The 20,676-nt window shown below is 40.4% G+C and overlaps 1 protein-coding gene across 2 annotated transcripts in view; it reads left to right on the top strand.

Annotated features, from left to right (window-relative positions):
• mcu (mitochondrial calcium uniporter) overlaps positions 1-20,676 on the top strand; it is a 50,840-nt gene that overhangs the window by 11,623 nt on the left and 18,541 nt on the right. The window contains exon 2 of one of the 2 annotated variants that reach the window (XM_040138614.1): positions 12,724-12,834. In XM_040138614.1, the coding sequence (XP_039994548.1) occupies positions 12,724-12,834 (111 nt within the window). Of the gene's footprint in view, positions 1-12,720; positions 12,835-20,676 lie in introns of both variants that reach the window. The other variant, XM_040138613.1, reaches the window with a different exon arrangement.

Genomic DNA, 20,676 nt, shown 5'->3' with positions numbered 1-20,676 from the left:
ATCTACAATAGGACTGGCACTGGGTGATCTGGAAAAAATTTCCTATAATGGTATGGGTCATTTGAGATGCATATACTGTATATTGTGATATGATGTAAATTTTGTCTAAATTTTCTGTAAAGCCAATCGAAAAACCTACTTGAGAAATCAAGGTACTTTTCACTGCAGCAAAAAAGCTTGTAAATCTACTATTTGCATAAAGCGGTCCTGCCCATTTTAATCATTGACCACAATGACCTGATACAATCAGAGATACTGAATTAAAGAACCAGGTGATGTTGTCTCACAAATATAGTCACACACACGGGAGACAGAAAGAGATTTTTTATATATATATATATATATATATATATATATATATATATATATATATATATATATATATATATATATATATATATATATATATATATATATATATATATATATATATATATATATATATATACATAGACATAGACTAAATAAATCGTGTTCTGTCTTCACTTATGAAAAAGTCGGTAAGGACTTAGAAGGGACGATGTGTCAGAGATACAATCTCATCTCTGCTCAAAGGCACCTCCGGTAAGTAGGGCAGTAAGTAAATTGCTTATGTAAATAGCTCTGCTGCTACAATCCATTGTTGATGAGGTCTCGGGTGTGGCAGTGTGACGCAAAAGATTTTAAAATTCTTCTGTTCTTTTGATTAAAAAAAAAAAGCACTTGACTCACAGCAGCATCAGGTCAGCAATTTAAGGAGGGATATTCAGTAACAACAACAGCAGCACCAACAGTGTTGGTAGTGTTTGAATGAAATGATGGCAACTCGTGGTCTCATTAGTGGTTGTTGAGAGAGTGTGTTTGCTAATAAAAACTGACAGCCATAATTGTTGTTCTTGGTCATTGAGTTAATGCCAGGCTGTTTGTCGGGGCTCATCTTTATGGTGCAACTGCATCATGGTATTAATAAGCATGGCATTCTTGTATGCTAATGCTAATTAGCAGAACCAGTATAATTGGGGAGTACTTTTCGCTTGACTTCTGACAGTGTATTCAGCCTGTAATTGTTACTTTAAAGGATCTGAGGTGGAGGTCTTTTTGTCGCTCATTTAATAGGCTGACGCTTTGCTGCAGGTGTGCTATAACTATGCTAGTCCAGCTCTTTGTTGTTTGACAGACCTGTGAGGGATAGCTGATGAGAAATAGCTATCGTTTTATTCATTTTATCCTTGATGGACATTGAGGAAGAAGTTTTTGACCTCAGAAATGCCTGTGGTTTTCTCATCCTCATGCTACACATGGAGGTCAAAAAGCAATGGACCGCAGAGTCCCATGACCTTCAAGCCAGAGAAGGATAGCTGTCCGTTGTCTTCACACCGAAGTCTGGCATGTGTGTATGTGTGTATGTGCATACCTTGCCGCCCTGAGATCAGCTTGAAACACACACAAACTTCACACTGCTTTCTCTGGTGAGACTGGGGATTGTTAGTCAGCTGTTTGTGTGAAAGTTTGTTCAAAGCCTTAGATTTGAAACAAAGTTCTGAGCAAAAGAGAGACAGCATAGAGAGATACTAGACATTTCCATTCTCACTATACTGTTACTCATCCCTTGCCAGCTAGCTAGCGCTCCACCATTCTATAAATAGGATGGAGTAGATGGTGGAGAGACTTTGTTGGAGAATGCAAATGCATTTCCATGGAGACAGTCTTCGTTGGGCTTTGGCTTTGTGAGCACAGAGCCATTGTGCAGGACAGGATTGTGGGCAGGGTTGATCTAAAAGTATGTATTTACATTCCATATCTAGCTCTCAGGAGAGTGTGTCCATAGCAGTCTGGTAAAACCAAATTAAAACAAGCTTGTTCCTCTCTGCGCATTTCAGATATCTGAGTTGACTCCAAATACAGCAGCATCTGCATTTTGCTCGGGAAATAACATACATCAGGCTCCTGCAAATCACTGTGTTCGTAAGGTTTACATTGCTCAGACTTGCTTAATGCCACACACACACACACATACAAACAGTATGCAAAGCAAATACAGCACTGCTCTTCCCCTCATGCATGCAAAATATCTTGTGTGGACAGACACACAAACACATATTAAAATCTTATTTTCATAGGCCAGTCTCAGGTTTTTGTATTGCACTGGATTCTCATGACCTTCTGGCAGCCTGTCTGATGCATTTGAATGCGTCTGCCTTAGTATAATTGGATAATAATGGGGCACCATTATGTTGCTCTTAAGGTATTTAAAAATGGCCACATGTCAGGCTTGTGGCAGCTATATTACATTTTTTGAATGTTTTTGCTTCAGCTGTTTCCAGCTGTTTCAGCTGTTTCTGCTAATGTGGGTAACAGTGAGTGTAACTATGGTCTCCAGGGTATTGATCTAAGAATGGGCGCGGCTGTTCGCTGTTCCTGTGGAATGGGAGTAAAAAAAGTGCGGTGTTTCCCCCGTGCAAATGAAAAAACTCATCTGATATTCATCTCTCTGACCCTGTTATTTGTGTATATTCTGTGATATTTTGCCTGCTGTGTTGGCTGTTTGCAACTGAACCCCATAACTTCCATCTTATACATTATATGCAGGGAGAAAAAATATTATCTGTTTATCAGAGAAAGCTTATTGAGTTATTGCTCCATACAGCTGCAGCATTGAGATCAAATGCCTGTCATTCAGCGAAACAGGTATCAGGTATTCAGCCTGGCTGTTGTTTTCCCAAAGAAGAAAGTTAAGCATTGAGGATGCAGAAGAGCTGAGCTTAGCATCAGAGCAGATCAGTGATGTACCTCCAGCTGAGCTTTCAACTCACACTGCCAGAGCCTTTACCAACCTGGGTCCTGGGGGATCCAGGGGAAATCCCAAATGGATGGGAAGGCAAAGGGATGCAGGGGGGGAGGGGAGGGCGGGAGATGGAGAACTGTGAGGGAGACTGTGGGAGTAGAAAGGGAGGTTAGGAGTATTTCCTTTTTCAATATGTAATAGCAACACCACTGCAGTGCTTTTTTGTCACCAGCCGTAGACAGCGTTTCTAAAGAAACAATGTGCTTCTTTGTCTTGTAAATCCAGGTAAGATGGGAGAAATTCTACTTGCCAAAAACCAAGGCCACAAAGTGCATGTGAATGTAACTAACAGAGGCTGATTTTAGGCAAGAAGAGAAGTAAATATACAGGTTCCTCAAGCTTCAAAAGTCCTGGTGCTGCTGTTGCCTGGGTAACACTCCGCAAACTGAAAATGTCCTTTTTCCAACAGAGAATTGTAGGTTATCCATTACATTGTCTCCTGTACTCTGCTTTTTATGTGAAAATGGCTTCTCCATTCTTGCTATCATCTCATCTAGCCAACAAATCCTCCATCTTGAACATGTGACTATAGGTTACAACTATAGGTTGTTTGTCCCTACCCTCTGACACAACTCATAGGAGCGTCTCCTGAAACAGTGCACCTTCTGCAGCAGGCACAAAAACTACTTGGTTTGGTTTAGGAAAATCTGACAATAACCTGACAATAAAATGTAACTATGAGTCGTAATAAGCTGCTTGCTCAGACTACCTTTGGGCTCATTTTTTACGGTATTAATGCAGCCTCCATCCAGCAGGATACAGCATGACATTTTTCTGTGCAGACGTGTACTTTGTAGAAAGCCTTCTTCACACCTCGACTACCATGCTACTGCACTGCCCTGAACTCTTCACTTCCTTCCATTCAGCCAGCTCTTCAGAATAAATGTAATGCTACGGTGCACAAGTGGTGGCAGTTTTCATTCCAGTCTTGAATTATTGATATGCCTATGAGGCTTTCCTTCAAATTTATGCCTCCTTTGATGCAAAATTGAATATAAATTATTATTTTGTCAAATATAATTTGAAGAGAGTTGCTGCTGCTCAAGTTTTATCTTTTGTCTAAAAACCCACAGGGAAAAATGAATAAAGTCTCATTTCTGCAGTCTTTATTGACATTTTGGTTTATGTGTTTGTCCTAATCCTGTGATCACCTGACACCTTCCTACACACCAAAATACATCTCGTATGTCTAGGGCAGTGGGAGTAGGTCATGTTCAGCAGTCTGTTCCCTCAGATATAGAAACAAACTTTTGTATATTGACAATTTTGGTGTAGCAAAACCCACAAGGCTACCGGTATAATGAGAAAAGGGGAAGACAGTGTGTCTAAATTTTGAAATGACTGCAATACCTATACTGGCACCTGTGACCAGGATGTGAGCATGGCAGATGGGGTTAGGCAAATGACAGAAGGACGCAAAAACAGCTTTTGTTTAGCCCATTATCACTGTGGTTTGAGGATCAGCCAAATTAGCACCTGCTGCCCACATCTCTTAATATCTTTACCTCTGTCACAGTTATCTGTCTTTGGCTGCATCTTCTTTTAGCATTTTTCCCTTGCAACATTTAAAACTGAATCGAAACGTACACCAGCTTCATTAAATATCAGCAGAGGTGATCATTTTAACTCCCTTGGTGACTAGGACATCACTTCCGCAGCTGCTTTGCAGTGCTTTGCTTATGAAAACTCATGATGTGAAGGAGCAGCACAAAGTGTTAAGTTTGCATTAATAATATCTAAGATACAGTAAGGCTTACGCAGGGCCGTAATGTTGAGGGTCAGTGAAGTTACTTCCTGATGTAAGGGTGCTCACCTCACAATACCTAAAGTGTGCTATAATGATCTGGTTAAGTAGGACACACTGTAAGTGAGAGGACAAGCCCTTCATTCAAGTGGTATGGCTGGAAGTGGTGGGTAATCTTGTTGCCTTTTGACCCATAAAATCAGTCAACTTGAATCTTTAAAATGTAAATGATGTGCTCGGTCAGCCTATAAATATTCTAATAATTAAAAAGGTAGCAGAGTTGGGAAAGGAGACTAACATGGTGTTAGAAGGAATGTCACTCATGTGGCCTTGACACTATATTTCTGATACTCAGTTTTAAATTTCACAGCCTATAAGCATAGACTAAGTCCAGTTTAATGTATTTCACAAAGAGTAGTCAGTGCTGCCAAAATGAAAATCATTCCTTGCATTTGTTGTAGTTAAATATGAGTAGTTCATGTATATAATACAGACAAAACAATCTTTTAAACACAGTTGTATTTGAATTTGACTGGTTACCTTTCTGTGTGTTTGCATGATGTGTTGCTGTTAGTAAAAAGGTTAACGTAGATTGGAAAAAAATGGGGAAAAGCCCCTGCCTCCCTTCATACTACTGACCATCCCAAGTGTCTGTAATATTTCATATCTTGGACCAGCTAACCCTATTCTACTTAAGCTTCAGTTTCAGCAGAGACAAATGACTGGATGGCTAAATGGCTAGAGTTACAGTGCAGGCTCATCTTGTTGTCAGATCTGAGCTGCAGTGTTGTGATGCCAGTCTCCAGACTTGTATGGTTACTCGAAAAGTAATCTGGATTAATAATTGTTTTGCCTGAGTGAGAGCCAAACTGCAGAGACACAGTGTGCAGACACCCATGGTCTTACATCCTAATGCAGAAGCAGGCTGTTGTAAGCAACCACTTCCTCTTCTGTGAAGCACAAATACAACAACCCTCACAGCTTTTTCTTCTGGCTATGTACAATTACGTCCACTTAGTTTGGGAACCCGCCAGTATGGTGGGTAGGCCATATTTTACTCGGTATATACAACATTGGCTGTGTTACTTGAATTATACTTAATTGTATAAACAGTGAGTGTTGTATCAAAGGCTACATTTTAAAGATTGAAAATGTGCCCTTTTCGGTTCCATTATTGTAACTTGACAAAGCTGTTCATATAGCTTTGTGCCAGTAGGTGGTACTTGCTATTTGTGGATTTCACAAATGCGAAGAATGAGTGCGTTGTAATTATTACACACACACACACATAGGCCAACAGACATGCAGAGACACACACAGACAGAATTTTCTCCAGCACCGTCCTTCCTCTCCTTTCTGATGCTCGTTCACGCCGTGTCTCTCTCTCTCTCGTGTGACCGTGTTTCCTCCCCCTCATGCCCACGCTTCTACTCTCTATACTGCTGATCATCAGCTTTATCTCCATGGCCTGGAGGACGTCTGTGTCTTTTGTATGACATAAAGCAAACGGCACATTCCATACAACATTTCTGATTTCCCCTCTATCCATTACTCTTGTAATCGCTTTTACCTTGTCACTGCAGTCTGTTTAAAAATCCTTTTTATCCTTCCTTACTTTTTCATATTCAGTTCATCCTTGTTTAAAGGACATTAAGTCTTCCCTTTAAAAGCCAGACAGGACAGCAAGGGCTTTCAAAGTGCGATAATCTCAGCAGTGTTTGTTCTGACATTTCCAGGCCATTCAAATACCAGCAATGCTATGGTGTTGCTTCTCTGCCCTTTTAGCTGTATTTGAGTAACACCTGGGGCAAGAAATCAGAAAAATATTTTTATGGTAGTTGTAGGGCTTTTTGCTAGGATGTATCAGCCTAGCTGATTCTGCACACCCCGCCTTCATGACCCTGTTTGTGGTTAATAAATGGCAGAAGGGCGGTAAGTGTTTGCATTACGTACATGTGTGGGTGTGTGTGCACATTTCTCTGGTAATAAATGGTGAAGGCAGTTACTGGCCGTGCGGCCCCCCATCCTTCTGTCAGGTTTATATTGGTTTGTAGGAACCTGGCAGCATGGCTCCAGTAATTTCTATGTCCAACACTGCAGCAACACTCCCACATCCACACACACACACACACACACACACACACACACACACACACAGACACACACACACACACACAGAATGTTTACATGTCCTTAAGAGAAGAGGCTGATGGTTGGGTTCACTGGAAAAGTGCCTGTGTCTATGATGCAGTCATTCATCCTGTCAGCTTACCTGCACAGGTTATTTTCTATCTATCCTTGAGCTCCTGTCTTTATATGTCTGCCTATCATCTGGGAACATCAGTGGAACCCCTGCAACTGGATCAATTCTCCTTAGCTATAAAAGACTTTCATTGGCCATCGGCACTCAACAGCCCCCCACCCATCTATACCCTGCATGTGCAGGCACTGGGTACCGGGGTGTGCTTAATGTGTTGTAAATTTCATTTAACTCTCCTCTTCCCCTTTCCTATCTCACTCTCCTCATCCCTCCTCTCGGTGGCCAGTGATTGCCTGCAGCCTCCCCACTTTGTCCTCCTCTTACCCCTCCTTCTCACCTCCCCCCATCTCCCCTGAGGCTGAATGCCTTTCTGGTACAAGGGAGATGCAGAGAGGGTGAATGAGCAAGGCAGGAAGAAGAACTGAGAGAGGAAGACAAGGGGATGGGGAGAAATGGCCAGATCAGAATTTGAATCGCTTAAATTGGTGCAATAAATGTTTGTCACTTTGGTGCAGAGCCATTAAAAAGTTGCAGTTTTGCAGTCCCCGCTGACAATAGGACCTCACATACAGTGCAAAGATTAAACATATAGACAAAAGACTCTACATGTCATTCTCTTTATGTAGTCAACATGCAATATTAAGTAGCTGTGTACATTTGAACATGCATGAGGAAAACAGGATGTGGTGCAGGTAAAAATATCTGGCTTCTCTCTCTATAGGATGCCTTCCATTTACCATGTGCTGTAGTGGTTAATTCACTTCACTGGGAACAGAAAGCTTTCTCATTAATTTGTCCGCAAGCAGCTTCCTCATCCACTTGGCTGATATGATCTGCTGTAAAAAAAAAAAAAAAACACAGACACACACTAAAACACACACATGCCATGTTCTTACACATGCCTAACCCCTCTGTCATGCCATCTCTCTTACTGAGCAGCTTGTTAAGGCCATGCTGAGGAGCCAGTGTTTGTCATTTACCCTTAACAACTCTGTCTGTGTGTGTGTGTGTGTGTATTGCCAATGCCGCCTTTACAAAGCACATCCACCAGCCTATTGGACTGAACAGTCTTACACATTGGGCCACTTAACCTAGCATCTGTGACATCTAAGATCAACCATAAGCCAATTTGAGCTGTGAGATATCTTGTATAAGAACACATCTGAGTCCTCTGACTGCTTGCTGATGAGTGGTTTCCAGTAATTAAAGCTGCTGAGGATCACGTCAGATCAGGGACGGGAATGAGGCTGAGGTGACAAAATTCTGGGGTCTTGACCTGGGTCGTAACTCATGTAAACACTCCAGTATGTGTTGCTGCGTATAAGGCAGCGCCAAGGTGTCAAACGCAGCAGACTGACAATATTTGAAGCAAGAGGGATAATAGGTTGGTGTGATTGGAGTTACCTGAGAACTCCGTGAACCACGTACCACGCGCAGTCCGGGTTTGATGTGCCTGTGATCGGTGGAGATTGGTGCCAAGCTCATAATATACCATGCCATAAGTCAATCAGGAAATCAAGAAATGACAGCCAGTGGTGGCTTATTTTCTCACTGTGACAAGTAGTATGAAGCACTTTCCTGTCTTAGTCCTGAATGTGTCACACATGATGTGGCTGAACTTTTGATGCCATTTCATCTAAAATGAAAAATATGCCACTGAGTCTGTGTTTTGAAATGTGCTACTTTTTTCTGAATACATGTGTCTTTTTTGTACAACTGGCCCCAGTGGTGACTTAACAATACCCAAAGTCATAGCAGTGTCTTCAGCATGCTCTACTTCCGAGCTAGTGCCGGGCTAGAAAGCCATCCTGAGAATTACAACAGTTTTTCATATCAAATAAGAGCAGAGTGTTAAGTTATTTTCTGTTTTGCATCTTTTAAGGGAAGAGCTCTGTTGACATGCTATTGTGGTTCCAGGTCTCTGAATCTTTGCCCTCATATTCGATTTTTTTCATTGATTCACATACAATAAAATCAAAGATTGGCAATGGCAGTTCAATGTGATAATCAGGCAGAATTGACCTTCATCCTACAGCCAGCAGTATACAGCCATAAATATCAGGCTGATTACATTTTGGAATTCAGAAAAAAAATATAGTGCTGATTAATGTTACCACTTTATTGCCCAGTTTTGCTTCAAACTATTCAGAACTACATACAACTCACTGTAGGCAGCACTGAATATTTGAAAATTGGACTTTTCTGCAGGCTGTGTAACCATATGGGATGTTTACCTTTTTTTTTTCTTTTTTTTTTTTGAATTTGAGTTGAGTTGAGTTGAGATGTATTAGCATAAAATAAGTGTCTCCTCACCTTGTTGCTTTTTGTGTTTTATCCAAAAGAAAAGGTGATCTCAGTAGTGACTTAACCAGCTCGGGCTTTTGTATCAGGAGAATGTGTTTTGAGTGTGTATACATTCTGTATGATCCTGCTCGGTTTATGGTGGTTTGTATCTGTAGAGAGCAGCTGTTGTCCTCTGTGGCAATTTAATCGACAGAAATAGACGTGGCATCCCCTCAGTGGGCTGCAGGCCTGGTGGTGCAGAGAGGTCACAGCTATTACTTTAAGAAACAACTTGTATAGGCTGGTGCACATGGTAATATGTGTTTAGAAGATCATTTAGTCATGTTTTAAATGCTGCCTGTTGGCATTAATCATTTCCAAGTAAAGCATCATTTTCAACTTCCAGCTTTGGCATTAAATCTTTCAAATTTATTTCACAGCAAGTTAAAAGTAGTTTCCCAGTTATTACTAATTACTAGTTATTTTTGAATGTGAGCTTATTGACCAATACAGGCATATTATTCTGTAAAAGAACTGCTGCAGCTTTAAGTCACTGCCAGAATGAAAATGAGTCAGTTTGGTTGCCTGGCAGAGACCTAGCTTCAGTAAATATCCCACATCACAACGTCAACAATTTCCCAAATGTTGTTCCTTCTCCACAGTAACAGACCAGAGGATGGAGATTCTCTGGGCAGTTCATGGACACTTTTTATAGTCGTTGGAGTCTTGAACACAGGACCCTCCTTTAAGTTGCGGCCGGACTTGTCATAGATAAGGAAAAAGGACTAAGGCTGCTGCAACATGCGATCTGAGTACCAAGGTCCATTGTCTATCTTAATGTTGAGGAAACTGTGATCAAAGTCCTACTGTGATATCACACTTTGCCAGACCTTTAGTGCACATTCCTTTGCAAGACTATGAGTGTGGTCAGCTGTTGAAAGCGGGTTCCTAAGGGGGGCTAAAAGTCTGCTCCAGTTTGTGTTGAAAAGACTGTGTCAAAAATAATTATGAACCATGGAAAGTCTGTTTCATTAACTGTCCTCAACTTAAGTTTACATCAACTGTCCTTTTCTGTTTGTTTGCAGTTGTAGAAACTGAGAGCTGGAGGGGAAAAAAATGTCATCGGCGCTGGTTATCACAGCACCTCTCCAGCGTAGCTAATGTTTGAGCTTGACTGGTCCTGTACCTCTGCAGGTCTGCATGCTGAGAAGTAAAGATTTTACGACAATTCAAATCACCCATGATTCCATGAATATATTCTATGGAATGTATTTATCTGAGAGAAACTACTGATCTAATTTATCAAGGTGTTCTTTGTGTAAAGATACAGTATTTATAACTGTTACCACGGGCAAAAACTCAAATGGGCATAATCCAAGCCAAATCCTTGCTTGTCAAATGTAATTTACCAAGGCTGAAAGTCGTTTAGGGAAAGGTAATTGTGTGTGTAATAACATGTAGAGGGAGTAGGTATTAGGCATCCATCCAGACATCCATTCATAGACTGAAGCTGTGATAGTGGAAAGGACACAGCAGATATGTCATTAGAGAATTACTGCTGTACCAAGACTTTTCACACCAGCCTTCTTATTATAGGCTGTTTCAGTGATTACTATTGATTAATGAATGTAAAGCTTATATTTACTGGCAGCGTGGTGGCTTAGTGGTTAGCTCTGTCATGTCACAGCTGGAATCCACCAGTCACATGGAGCCTCTCTGTGCGGAGTTTGCATATTCTCCTCATGTCTGTGTGGGTTTCCTTCCACAATCCAAAAACATGCAGGCTTGTTGAATTGGGCTTGTGGCGGTAGCTTCATATTGAGGGTTATAAGGAAGTCCTGCAGTGAGCCGTGAAATAGTCTGGCCCATTATCCTCCATAAATGTGGCATTTTCATACTTTGGTTTCTGTGCCAGATATAAAAGTTTAATTAGTGACTTTTAGAGGTGCTGGTAGGTGGATTGTGTCCCGTTTGTACAGAGCCAAGGTATTTGTTTCTCACTGCTGCAAGTCTTTATGATAAGCTAAGCTAATGGGCTGTTGCTTCATGTTTACCTTACAGTTATGAGATGGTATCGATCTTCTCATCTAACACTGAGTAAGATATATTTATTTATTTATTTATTTATTTATTTATTTCCCAAACTGTTGAACTATTCCTTTAAATTTTCACATTGGTTACTCAAAACATGAGTTTGACACTTGTGTAAAGAGATCTTCATTTTCAACTATGATCACAAATACACAAAAAAAAAATTAAAACAAATTCTTCAATTATGAATGTGATTTTAGCTCAAATGTGGTCATAAAAACTGGTTCAAAGCACTTTTTGAATAAATGTTGTTTTAATGCAGCTGCAAAAAATTAAATATTTGCATGTTTTAATGTTTGCACCTGCTGTCTTTCACACATTTTCAAACTGGGTTAAGCATGTCTTATCTGGGATCCTAGTAAATCAGGTCCTAACTGTTCCATTTTTCACAGCAATGACTCTTAAATGTACTGGTGAAGGTGGATGGTTTTGTAAAATATAATCCTCACGTCTTACCTTTCTGGTTGTAATTGCTTACCGTAGAATGCCAACAGCAGGTTTGTAGAGTGTTTAAGTACTCAGCAGCTTGCATTGTTAAAGTGTCTGTGAACATACCCAACCAGATCCTAAACAAGTCCACATACCAGGGTCTAATATGGGTAGTTCACAGAAACAGGGTGTACTGGTTGTTGTTCAGTGTGTACAGTCAAAGTGCTCTTAGTGTTTATAATGGAAGAGTATCCCATTCTGTCTCCATCTAGTCTTTCTTTCGTGCTGGGAGGCAGGGAACATTGGAGTGTGTACACTAACTTTGAAGGTGAAAGTATTTTAGTCATTACAGTCTACCGTGACCCTGTGTCATACTCCTGCCTACACACACACAAGCGCGCGCACGCAAACACATACATACGCACGCACACACACACACACACACACACACACACACACACACACACACACACACACACACACACACACACACACACACCACACACACCGCACACACACAGAGTTGAAGACTTTCCTCTCTGTACCCAAACAAGCACACAATGCTCACATCCACATACATCTAGGCAACTGTTTTTTTTCACTTCTCGTGAGCTATCATAACAGTCAGTTTTTAAGCAAGCTAATTCATAGATAGTGGAAAAATAATTCACTGCTAGTCCTGGTTTAGTTGTGGAGCGGCTGCAGGCTGGTCAGCTCTTTCATCTGTAATTGACAGCCGCAGCAGCAGACTCACTTGCCTCACACACTTTCCCCAGACACACAAAGTTTCACATGATACTTCCACTTTCTTGCAAGCACAGCTCCCACCACATGGTGTGTTTGATTACTGCACAAAGGAACCTGGCCTTTGGAGATATAGAAAATAAAACACAACTACCACTTTCGTGCCTCATTATTTTAAGCCTCTTTTTAGCTCATAGTAATGTACTGTAGGGCCTGGTGGTGACTGTTTTGAAAATGACACTTTCAATTTTGTACTGTGATTATCCCAAACACTTTGTTTCAGCTTTGAGCTAATGATGATGCTCCCCGACTTGACCTTTGTGTCTGCTTGTGTCTTTTCTTCAGCAGGATGTACTGTCTGCTTCTTTCACCCGTCAGACTGTCAGGAGAGCACATGGCCTACGGTCAGCAGCCCACTCCACACTCTTCACCCAGCCTCCCACTGCCCTGTCTCCACAGGTTAGTGTGTCTGCGTGCATGTATGTGTGTATTTGAAAGGAATTAAAAATAATAGATTGTCTGTCTTAATTCCTACGTTGTTGATTTCTGTGCCATAGGGCCTCTAAAAAAAAATCCATATTTATTGGGTCAGTTGTGTGTATTTGTTTAGCTAATCTGTGTGGACACCACATTCATCCAAAGCTTCCTAATAAATTGACAGCAGCAAGCATTGGCACTGTCAGCACTTTTCTTCATCACCCAATGCAGTTTTTCGAGTCATTTGGAAAGGTCATTTAGAAAATTGTTGTGTCATTATAAAGCCAATATTTCAGATTATTTTAGATATCAGATTGATGTCAGCCAATTGAATATTGGCAGCCAGTGTAACCTGTGTCATTCTACCTTAAGAAGCTGCCAACTAACCTAAGAATTTCAGTAGCAATGGTTATTTTCTTCCTTTTTGATCTTTTAAATGCTAAAAGAATAAAACATTGCTAAACCCCACATTTGGTGCAAACTGTTTTTTGTTGGCAGCCTTAGTTTAGATGTATTTTTGGATTGATATTATCTACTAAATTCCTGTCATCCAAATCCCAATAATCCCTCGTCACTTGTCCCTGTTTTGATTAGGAATAATATGTTGTTTCTATCATTTTTTTTATTTACACCAGTGATTAACATGCAAGGCCTATTTAGCAGAGACTCCTCTGAAGGTTGATGAGGTCAACAGACAGCATCCTTTTGCAAAAGCCATTTAATGTATCCAAGAAACCCACTGTTCAAAAGCAGCCTCTCCACAGGGTGTCGTAGCTTTGATTCATTGTTGTTTACATGAAGAAGTGTCCGGTGCCACATGAAGCCACTTTCCCGTTGAACCTTAGTACAGTCTGCAAATCAAAACTTTGCTAAGTATATATTTGGATTATAACCACAGGGAAGTTTTGCAAATCCAATGTGCCATCAACAATGGAGAATACTGTTGTGTGTGTGAAACAGAAACTTAACAGTTATGTGAGCATGCAAATAATGCTTAGTGCCACATGTGAAGAGTTTACATCAGCGAAGTTGAGTTAGAGTCACGTAAGCTATTAATATATTTAATTGACTTACAGATGTTTGATACACATGCCGAACTGTCTGATACTCAAGGGCTTTCAGACTGAAATTTATTATGTGACAAAATAATGGATGACTGTGTTATTGTGCACGTGTGTGTTGCCGGTTGTGTGACATCAATGCCGTATTCATTTCTTCCTCAGTTATGAAAATTATTGATTGACTGCCCGCTACTTGTGGTAGATGACTGTCAATACATTGCGGAGCAATCCACATTAACAGGGATGCAACAAATTCTTGAAAGTCATGTCTGTTGTTTTCAAGATAGTGTCAATGTAGTGTGAGCATTTGTATGGTACGTAACAGGTGCAGAACACAGTAATATTGACAAATCATGCATGTCATCATAAATCTCACCTGAAATCTACAAAACTTGTATAAGTGACATACTTATCCTAAACAATGTTAACTTTTATTAACTAACTTCAGATTTTGAATTGATCGTGATAGTTGTTTTTTGGCCTTGGAAGCAACAGTTGACATGGTCCATTTAGTAGCTGCTGAGGGCCCTTTGATCAAACCACATGATCTTCATCATTAGATGATGCTTACATGGTAGTCATGGAAATGTAGCTGTTCAATTTTTTCCGAGCATATCGAGGACTTGCTGGCTCAAAGTTGAGTTTCACCGTTTACAATCTGCTGAAGATGATCCTACGATATGATCAGGTGTCTCGGAACAGCTAAACGAACCTCGAGGTGAGATGGTTTGGTCAGCTAGTGTTGCAGTTATTTAGAGTGTAATTAAAGTGGGTATGCATGTGTACACATGGATGTCAGAGTCCACGTCTTTACATGATGTGTGAATTTAGTCTGTTCCTACATGGTAGCTCTTGAGGACTAGTGCAAGACTGTCGCAATATACCACAAGGTGTCATATCAGTGTCCTTCCAATAGAACAAGAAAAAACCAGTCACAAGATCTGGCAGAGGGACTTCTTGGCGCTGCCGATGTCCTTCATCTCCTCTCTAACTTGGCTTTTGTCAAACCCCAATAAAGGAGAGGTATTACGTTAAAAAGATCAGCTCAAGGTTAAGTGTGTATATTTTTCACCAGGAAATGTGCTCGGCCCACCAACAAGCTTGCATGGAATGAAAATTTTATGATGAGAACAGGATATTTGTTCCTTGAGTGCTTGCAATTCTTCTGCTGTGCAGAGCAGTGCATTAGCTCATCTCTTCTTTCTATGCGTGCGTGTTTGTTTGTGTTTTTGTGGTTACGTGCATGGGATCAATTGTATGTTCAGTGTGCATTGTTTGTGATGGTGCATGTGTATATATGTGTCATTGAACGATATGAAACAGAGAAGACCAGGCACAGGTTTGCACAGGGTGTGGGTGGTTGTACGGTGAAAAATGAGCAGAAGCTTCCCCCGGACTCTGTGTACATTTTTACTGCAGTGGGTCACTCAGAAAGGCATTGGGAACAGAGGAAATGTATACATTACTTTCACTGCCAGAAGTAAAAACATCAGCCGTGGGTTGTCCTAGGGAGGCCTTGTTCACGCCAGGGGGTGAGGGGGAGCCAGTCAATAGTCCCGAGTGTCCTTCTCCCTGCCACGTAGCCTCCAGAGGGAGAGCTGTTTGTTCAGAGGGCAAGGAAGGGAGGAGACATGGGAGGCTCAGCAGGGAGTGTTTGCTGTGCCAGGGCTTGTTGTCTCTGCTAGTTAGGCCAAGGATGATGTTGACATAACTGCAGTGGAAAGAGGAAACATCAGCAAAGCAGTTACACCGAACAAATATTTTAGTAGAATGAAAATCAGGCTTTTTTTAATTTTCTTTATTGCTTTTCCTTGTTTCATTTCATTGACATCCCTCTTCCTTGCTCCTGCATTGCTGCAGTACAGCAACTTGTCTCCTACTTGGCTAAGCCAGCACTCCTTCCCTCCTCCCTCTGTCGTTCTTTGGCATCAATCAGTTTAGCTGCAGCTTTCCCACAAGGCCTGATGGGTCTCACACACACACACACACACACAAACACACACACACACATACACACAGCCAGAACTTTTCATGCATGGACCTCTCGATCCATCTGCGACTCAACTCCTACAGATGGGAGCTGTGGCAATTTGGAAAATTTTGGAGAAGTTGTTAAATGTCATACCAGCACATAAAAGAGAAATCTAAATGGGGAAGAAACAAGTTGTTGTTTCCTCATTGGAGACTAGCCAGTTCACACAGTTCATGCTACTCCATTTGTAGTAGTATGTACGAATAATTTGCAAGGTACTTTGGTGGATGGATTAAAGATGCGAAAGATGAAACAAGATGGTCTTCAATGTTCATGAGCTGGTAAAGATGTAGTATAGGGAAGTGCAGGGGAAGCAGTGTGGCAACCACAGTCTGCAGAGCTCTTGAGCAAGTCGCACTTGAAAGGCACTTTGAACCTGTTCCCTGATTCATGTTTTCACCCAGCCTTATCTCTCCTTTTCCTGAAAAAGCATCTACCCTGTCTTGCAGTGTTCCTCTTGAAGGCAGAGCAGACATAGATTTATAAAGAAAAACATTGTTTGGTCAGTTCAAGGGTTAATTGCTCTTTCCTCCATCTCTGTAGGGTGAGTTTGTCAGTAATCTCACTTGGGCACTCACACATTGTCCAGTCTCTGGCAGGTGGGTGTAGTTCAAGAGCAGAATCAGCCACTTTATATAGAAAGCTCAACGTACACGCAGTGTGGCGAGGAGTTGGCAAATGGCCAGTTACTGAAAAACAGTGGTTGCTGTTTTCTCCAGGAGGCAGGTGTGGTAGGAATAGAGCCATGAAAACAGTTTATTGCTCTACTTAAACGATACATTGAACTGCCCAAGCAGAAGTAGCAAACATCCTTTATCCCTCAAACAAATGGGTTTGTTCTGACACAAAAGTTCCCTTTAATTGTTTTTAGAGTGTATATCTCTTTCTGTGCGTGTGCACTTTTCCATCGCTTCCTCTCCTTTTATGGCAATAAGTCAGCAAGAGTTTGTGCCATACCGCACATTTACACTGATTGACCATAAACTGTGTGGGATGGCTAGTCCAATCTTGTAGCTCATCACCCACCCAGTCAGGGTCAAAGAGGGACTTTGTTTGAATGTTGTCACAAACCTGACTTATTTTTAGTTGAACAATGTGGCCATGAAGTTTGGAGATGCTCTAAACAAAAAAATCATGGAGTCTTTACTCAGTACTCTTGACTCAATGTGTTGATGTCCTATCTGTTTCATATATCCACTCTGAACACATCAACACTTTTTCTTCTTTATAAGGCCGTGTAACACCCTGCTTTTTTTCACAGTTTTCATTCATTTAAACCAGGTTTTTTCAAGGCTGAAGGTTTAAAAGAGGTTTCCAAACTGTTAGGCACGCCTCCCGAGGGATGCTCAGGAGAGTGGAGGGGAAGGTGAAGATACTGCGTGAGATGAATTGCTGTAATTTGAGTCAAAAATCACACTTCCTCTATGAGTCATAACTCAGTCAATCTGAACACATGGACATGATACACATATTTTTATATTCAGTGTGACTTACACTTCTTGAGGATATCGTTATTTCCAATATGAATAAACATCTATATATCTGGTTAGAAATTGTAGGAAAAAATACACTCCTTATACGCCTGAGAATCATCACTTTTCTTCAGTATCAAAGTAATCCAGTAATAGTTGTCTCTATATCCATTAGTAAATTGCAAAGAGGAACTGCTAATAGGTAATTTGACATACTTTTCATGATGACAGTTTTCAAAAACGTAGTTCCAAAATTTAGAGCTTGGTTATTCCCCAAATAGAAGTCAGACAAAGATGTTAAACTATCGATATATATATTTTTTACATTACCAAGACTCAGAGTGTTGTGATTTTGTCTGAGGGTGGTGCCCACAGGGACAGACTTTGAAAACACCTCATTTAGACTGACTGTCCTCTTGAAGGAGACTCTAAGTGTCTGTTATTATTACGCTGTCCTAGTTCACACAAACACACCTTCACATCTGACATCTGAGTTGCGAAACACCTCGCTTCCCTTCCTAATCCCAGAAAGGTTTTCATCAGAGACCAGCCTAAAATTTTTGTTCTCATTTGATTTGCTCCCCACTGGCACTGTTGTTTTAAAAAGCCTGTGTGCGAATGCAGTTTAAATCAAAGGCTCATGCAGGGGCTAATAATAGGAGCTGATACACTAACAAAAGATTGATAGGACTGATTGTTATACCTCCACACCGGCGACAGCCGTGACAGGAGGCATTATGTTTCCGGGATGTCCATCTGTCCCATTCTCGTGAACACGATATCTCAGGAACGCCTTGACTCTCCCAGTAGGGCAAAGAAAAGAGTGAGCCAAATCTGTAGCTTCAAACCTTTTTGTTTTCTTTATCTTTCATGGCAGGGACAGAGAAAAGTCACGGAGAATTAAATAAAGAAAAAACACACTTCTGCTGTCCGGGTTCCATGCATCATTTGGAAAGCACTAACAAACTTGTTCAGGTTTAATTAACTCAGCAGTTAATTAGGATGTTGCCAAGTCCATTCTGACAGAACTGTTTGTTTTGAGGGCTACTTCAGAGTAAGAAGACTCATCGCAGCATTTATCAGATTTCAAGTGTCATTTGTCAGCTGATATGAGAAAAACAGTTCCACTCCATGTCATTGAGGTGATGCTGAGTGAAAGAAGCACACTGAGAAATTGCCTTTAAATTAAATTGATTATTCCTTCCTGACACACAGATACCAGTCAGCTTAGTATTGCTTAAAACTACCTGTAAGACTAAGATACCATCACTGTCTAATTACGTTATTGATCTGTTTGTGTGTTACTGCATGTTAGTGCTTCTAGAGATTTTGCATGAATAAAATCACAGCAAAACGAGATCTTGGTTTATATTGAGATTTTCATTTCTGTTAAATGAAGGTATCCTGAATTTTACTAAATGTTGGAAAACAAACCAGTGAAGCTGGGATATGAAGAATGGGGTGTGAAGAGGATTGTGTAACTCCAACTGTTTTGTGGGTAATTGCAGTCCTTTATGAAACAAGTTCCCAGTGAAGTTCTGTGATTAATCACACACTCAACATGAAAAAAAGCAGATTTTCTTTCAGGATGTTAACCGACATTTTCTGCCAAGGCCTCAGTTACCTGTTTGAACAGAGCTATTGATGTTCACACCTTAAACTTTCATTGATTGTAACCTGCCCTGACTTCAGCAACCCATCATTTCTGTGTAAAAGTTGATGCTAGTCTTAAAAGAACAAGCAGGAATTCATCATAAACTGCTACATGGTGGACTGACTTAAAGTTTCCACCCATGTCCTCTTACCCTTCAAGATTATCAATGTGTGATGTGCAGAAGGAACGGGGAAAAAAATCTATTCGGTTAAGATGGGTCATTTTTGAATTTTAAGTAGGAATGATGATGATACAGCAAGAAGATTTACCTTCCAGCACCACATTCTCAGGTTGAATCCAAGACATTATATAGTATTTCAACACTGTTTGTAAATTTTGTCTTAATGGAGTCATATATTGCAGTAATACAACCAGCCTGTGGTTGAATCTTGGTCGACACCATTTGGAGTTGATGTAGCCCAATGTTTAGGCTAAAACTGATGCTGGAAACATACCTGTACATTTTGTGCTGATATTCAGAAATTCACAGCCTGGCAGATAAAACTGTCCCTACCCTTAAGCGTTTTATGTAAATCTTATTAAATACAACATTAACAGTACCACTACTGTTGCATTAATCAACGTTTATTTGTCTGATGCAAGTTTTTATGCACTAAATTGTGATGAAGGCTCAAGAAAAGTTTAATTCTTGTTATTAACAAAATTAATTAATTAAATTAAAGTTAATTTCCTGTCCAACTGTTATGCACCTTTTTAGCCAACATAGCATTCATTGGAGCACAAAGATGATATAGAAGGTTATAGAATATATGGAATATGACTTCTGACTGGTGCACCTAATTACTTAAAATACGCACATAGCACAATGGCATCAGTGCAGTATATTCTACTATTAGTTGTTTATTTGCATCTTAACCTCTTGTATCATTTAGTTCCTTCTCTTTCTTTTACTTTAGCTTGTTGCTTGTTTTTCCATCTACTTTGTATTTCACACACAGCCGCGTTATTAATCGGCTTTCTCTTTTGCCTGTATTCTCTGCGATTAAAGGTCTTGTTATATTGTTAAAGGACAAGCCTCAAACCATGAATTTCCTGACAGGACTGTGAAATGGAAACAAGTAACTTCTGAAATGTAAATGTGCCACCCAGACATTATGCACTGTTATAAGCAGCTACTGTGTTCAGCAGAACTCTGAATATGAATAACTTCCCTTTGGTATGTTTTGATATACGCTGAAAATCATCTCATAAGCATAATCACATAGTCAGAGTATGGTAGTGATGGGGGCTCTGCCCTACCTGAGTTTCTGCCATAATCGCATTATGACTAGATTATATATGTGTGTATAAATGTAACACTGTGGAATGTCTGCAAGAAGGTGAGTCTACAGAAAAGCATTGGTCTAAGAAAAGAGGACATTTACAGTTGATGTTTTGGGTAGTTGAAAATATTGACTGTATTAAAGTTACTGTAGTTACTCTGAAAGTAAAGTGTGACATCATACAAAATCCTCTGTGGTGGGGTAGCAATATGCAGACATAAGAAAAAAAAACTACAAATAATAAATTAGCTGTAAAAATGTAAATAGGTGTTTGAAAAATGGCCAAATGGCTGTTTCTGTGCATGTTATGTCTGGCAGCTTA

This window comes from Xiphias gladius, chromosome 11 (assembly GCF_016859285.1).
Source record: "Xiphias gladius isolate SHS-SW01 ecotype Sanya breed wild chromosome 11, ASM1685928v1, whole genome shotgun sequence".
Classification (NCBI taxonomy): Eukaryota; Metazoa; Chordata; class Actinopteri; order Istiophoriformes; family Xiphiidae; genus Xiphias; species Xiphias gladius.
The sequence above is the reverse complement of the archived record's forward strand: the minus strand, read 5'-3'. Positions and strand labels throughout refer to the sequence as shown.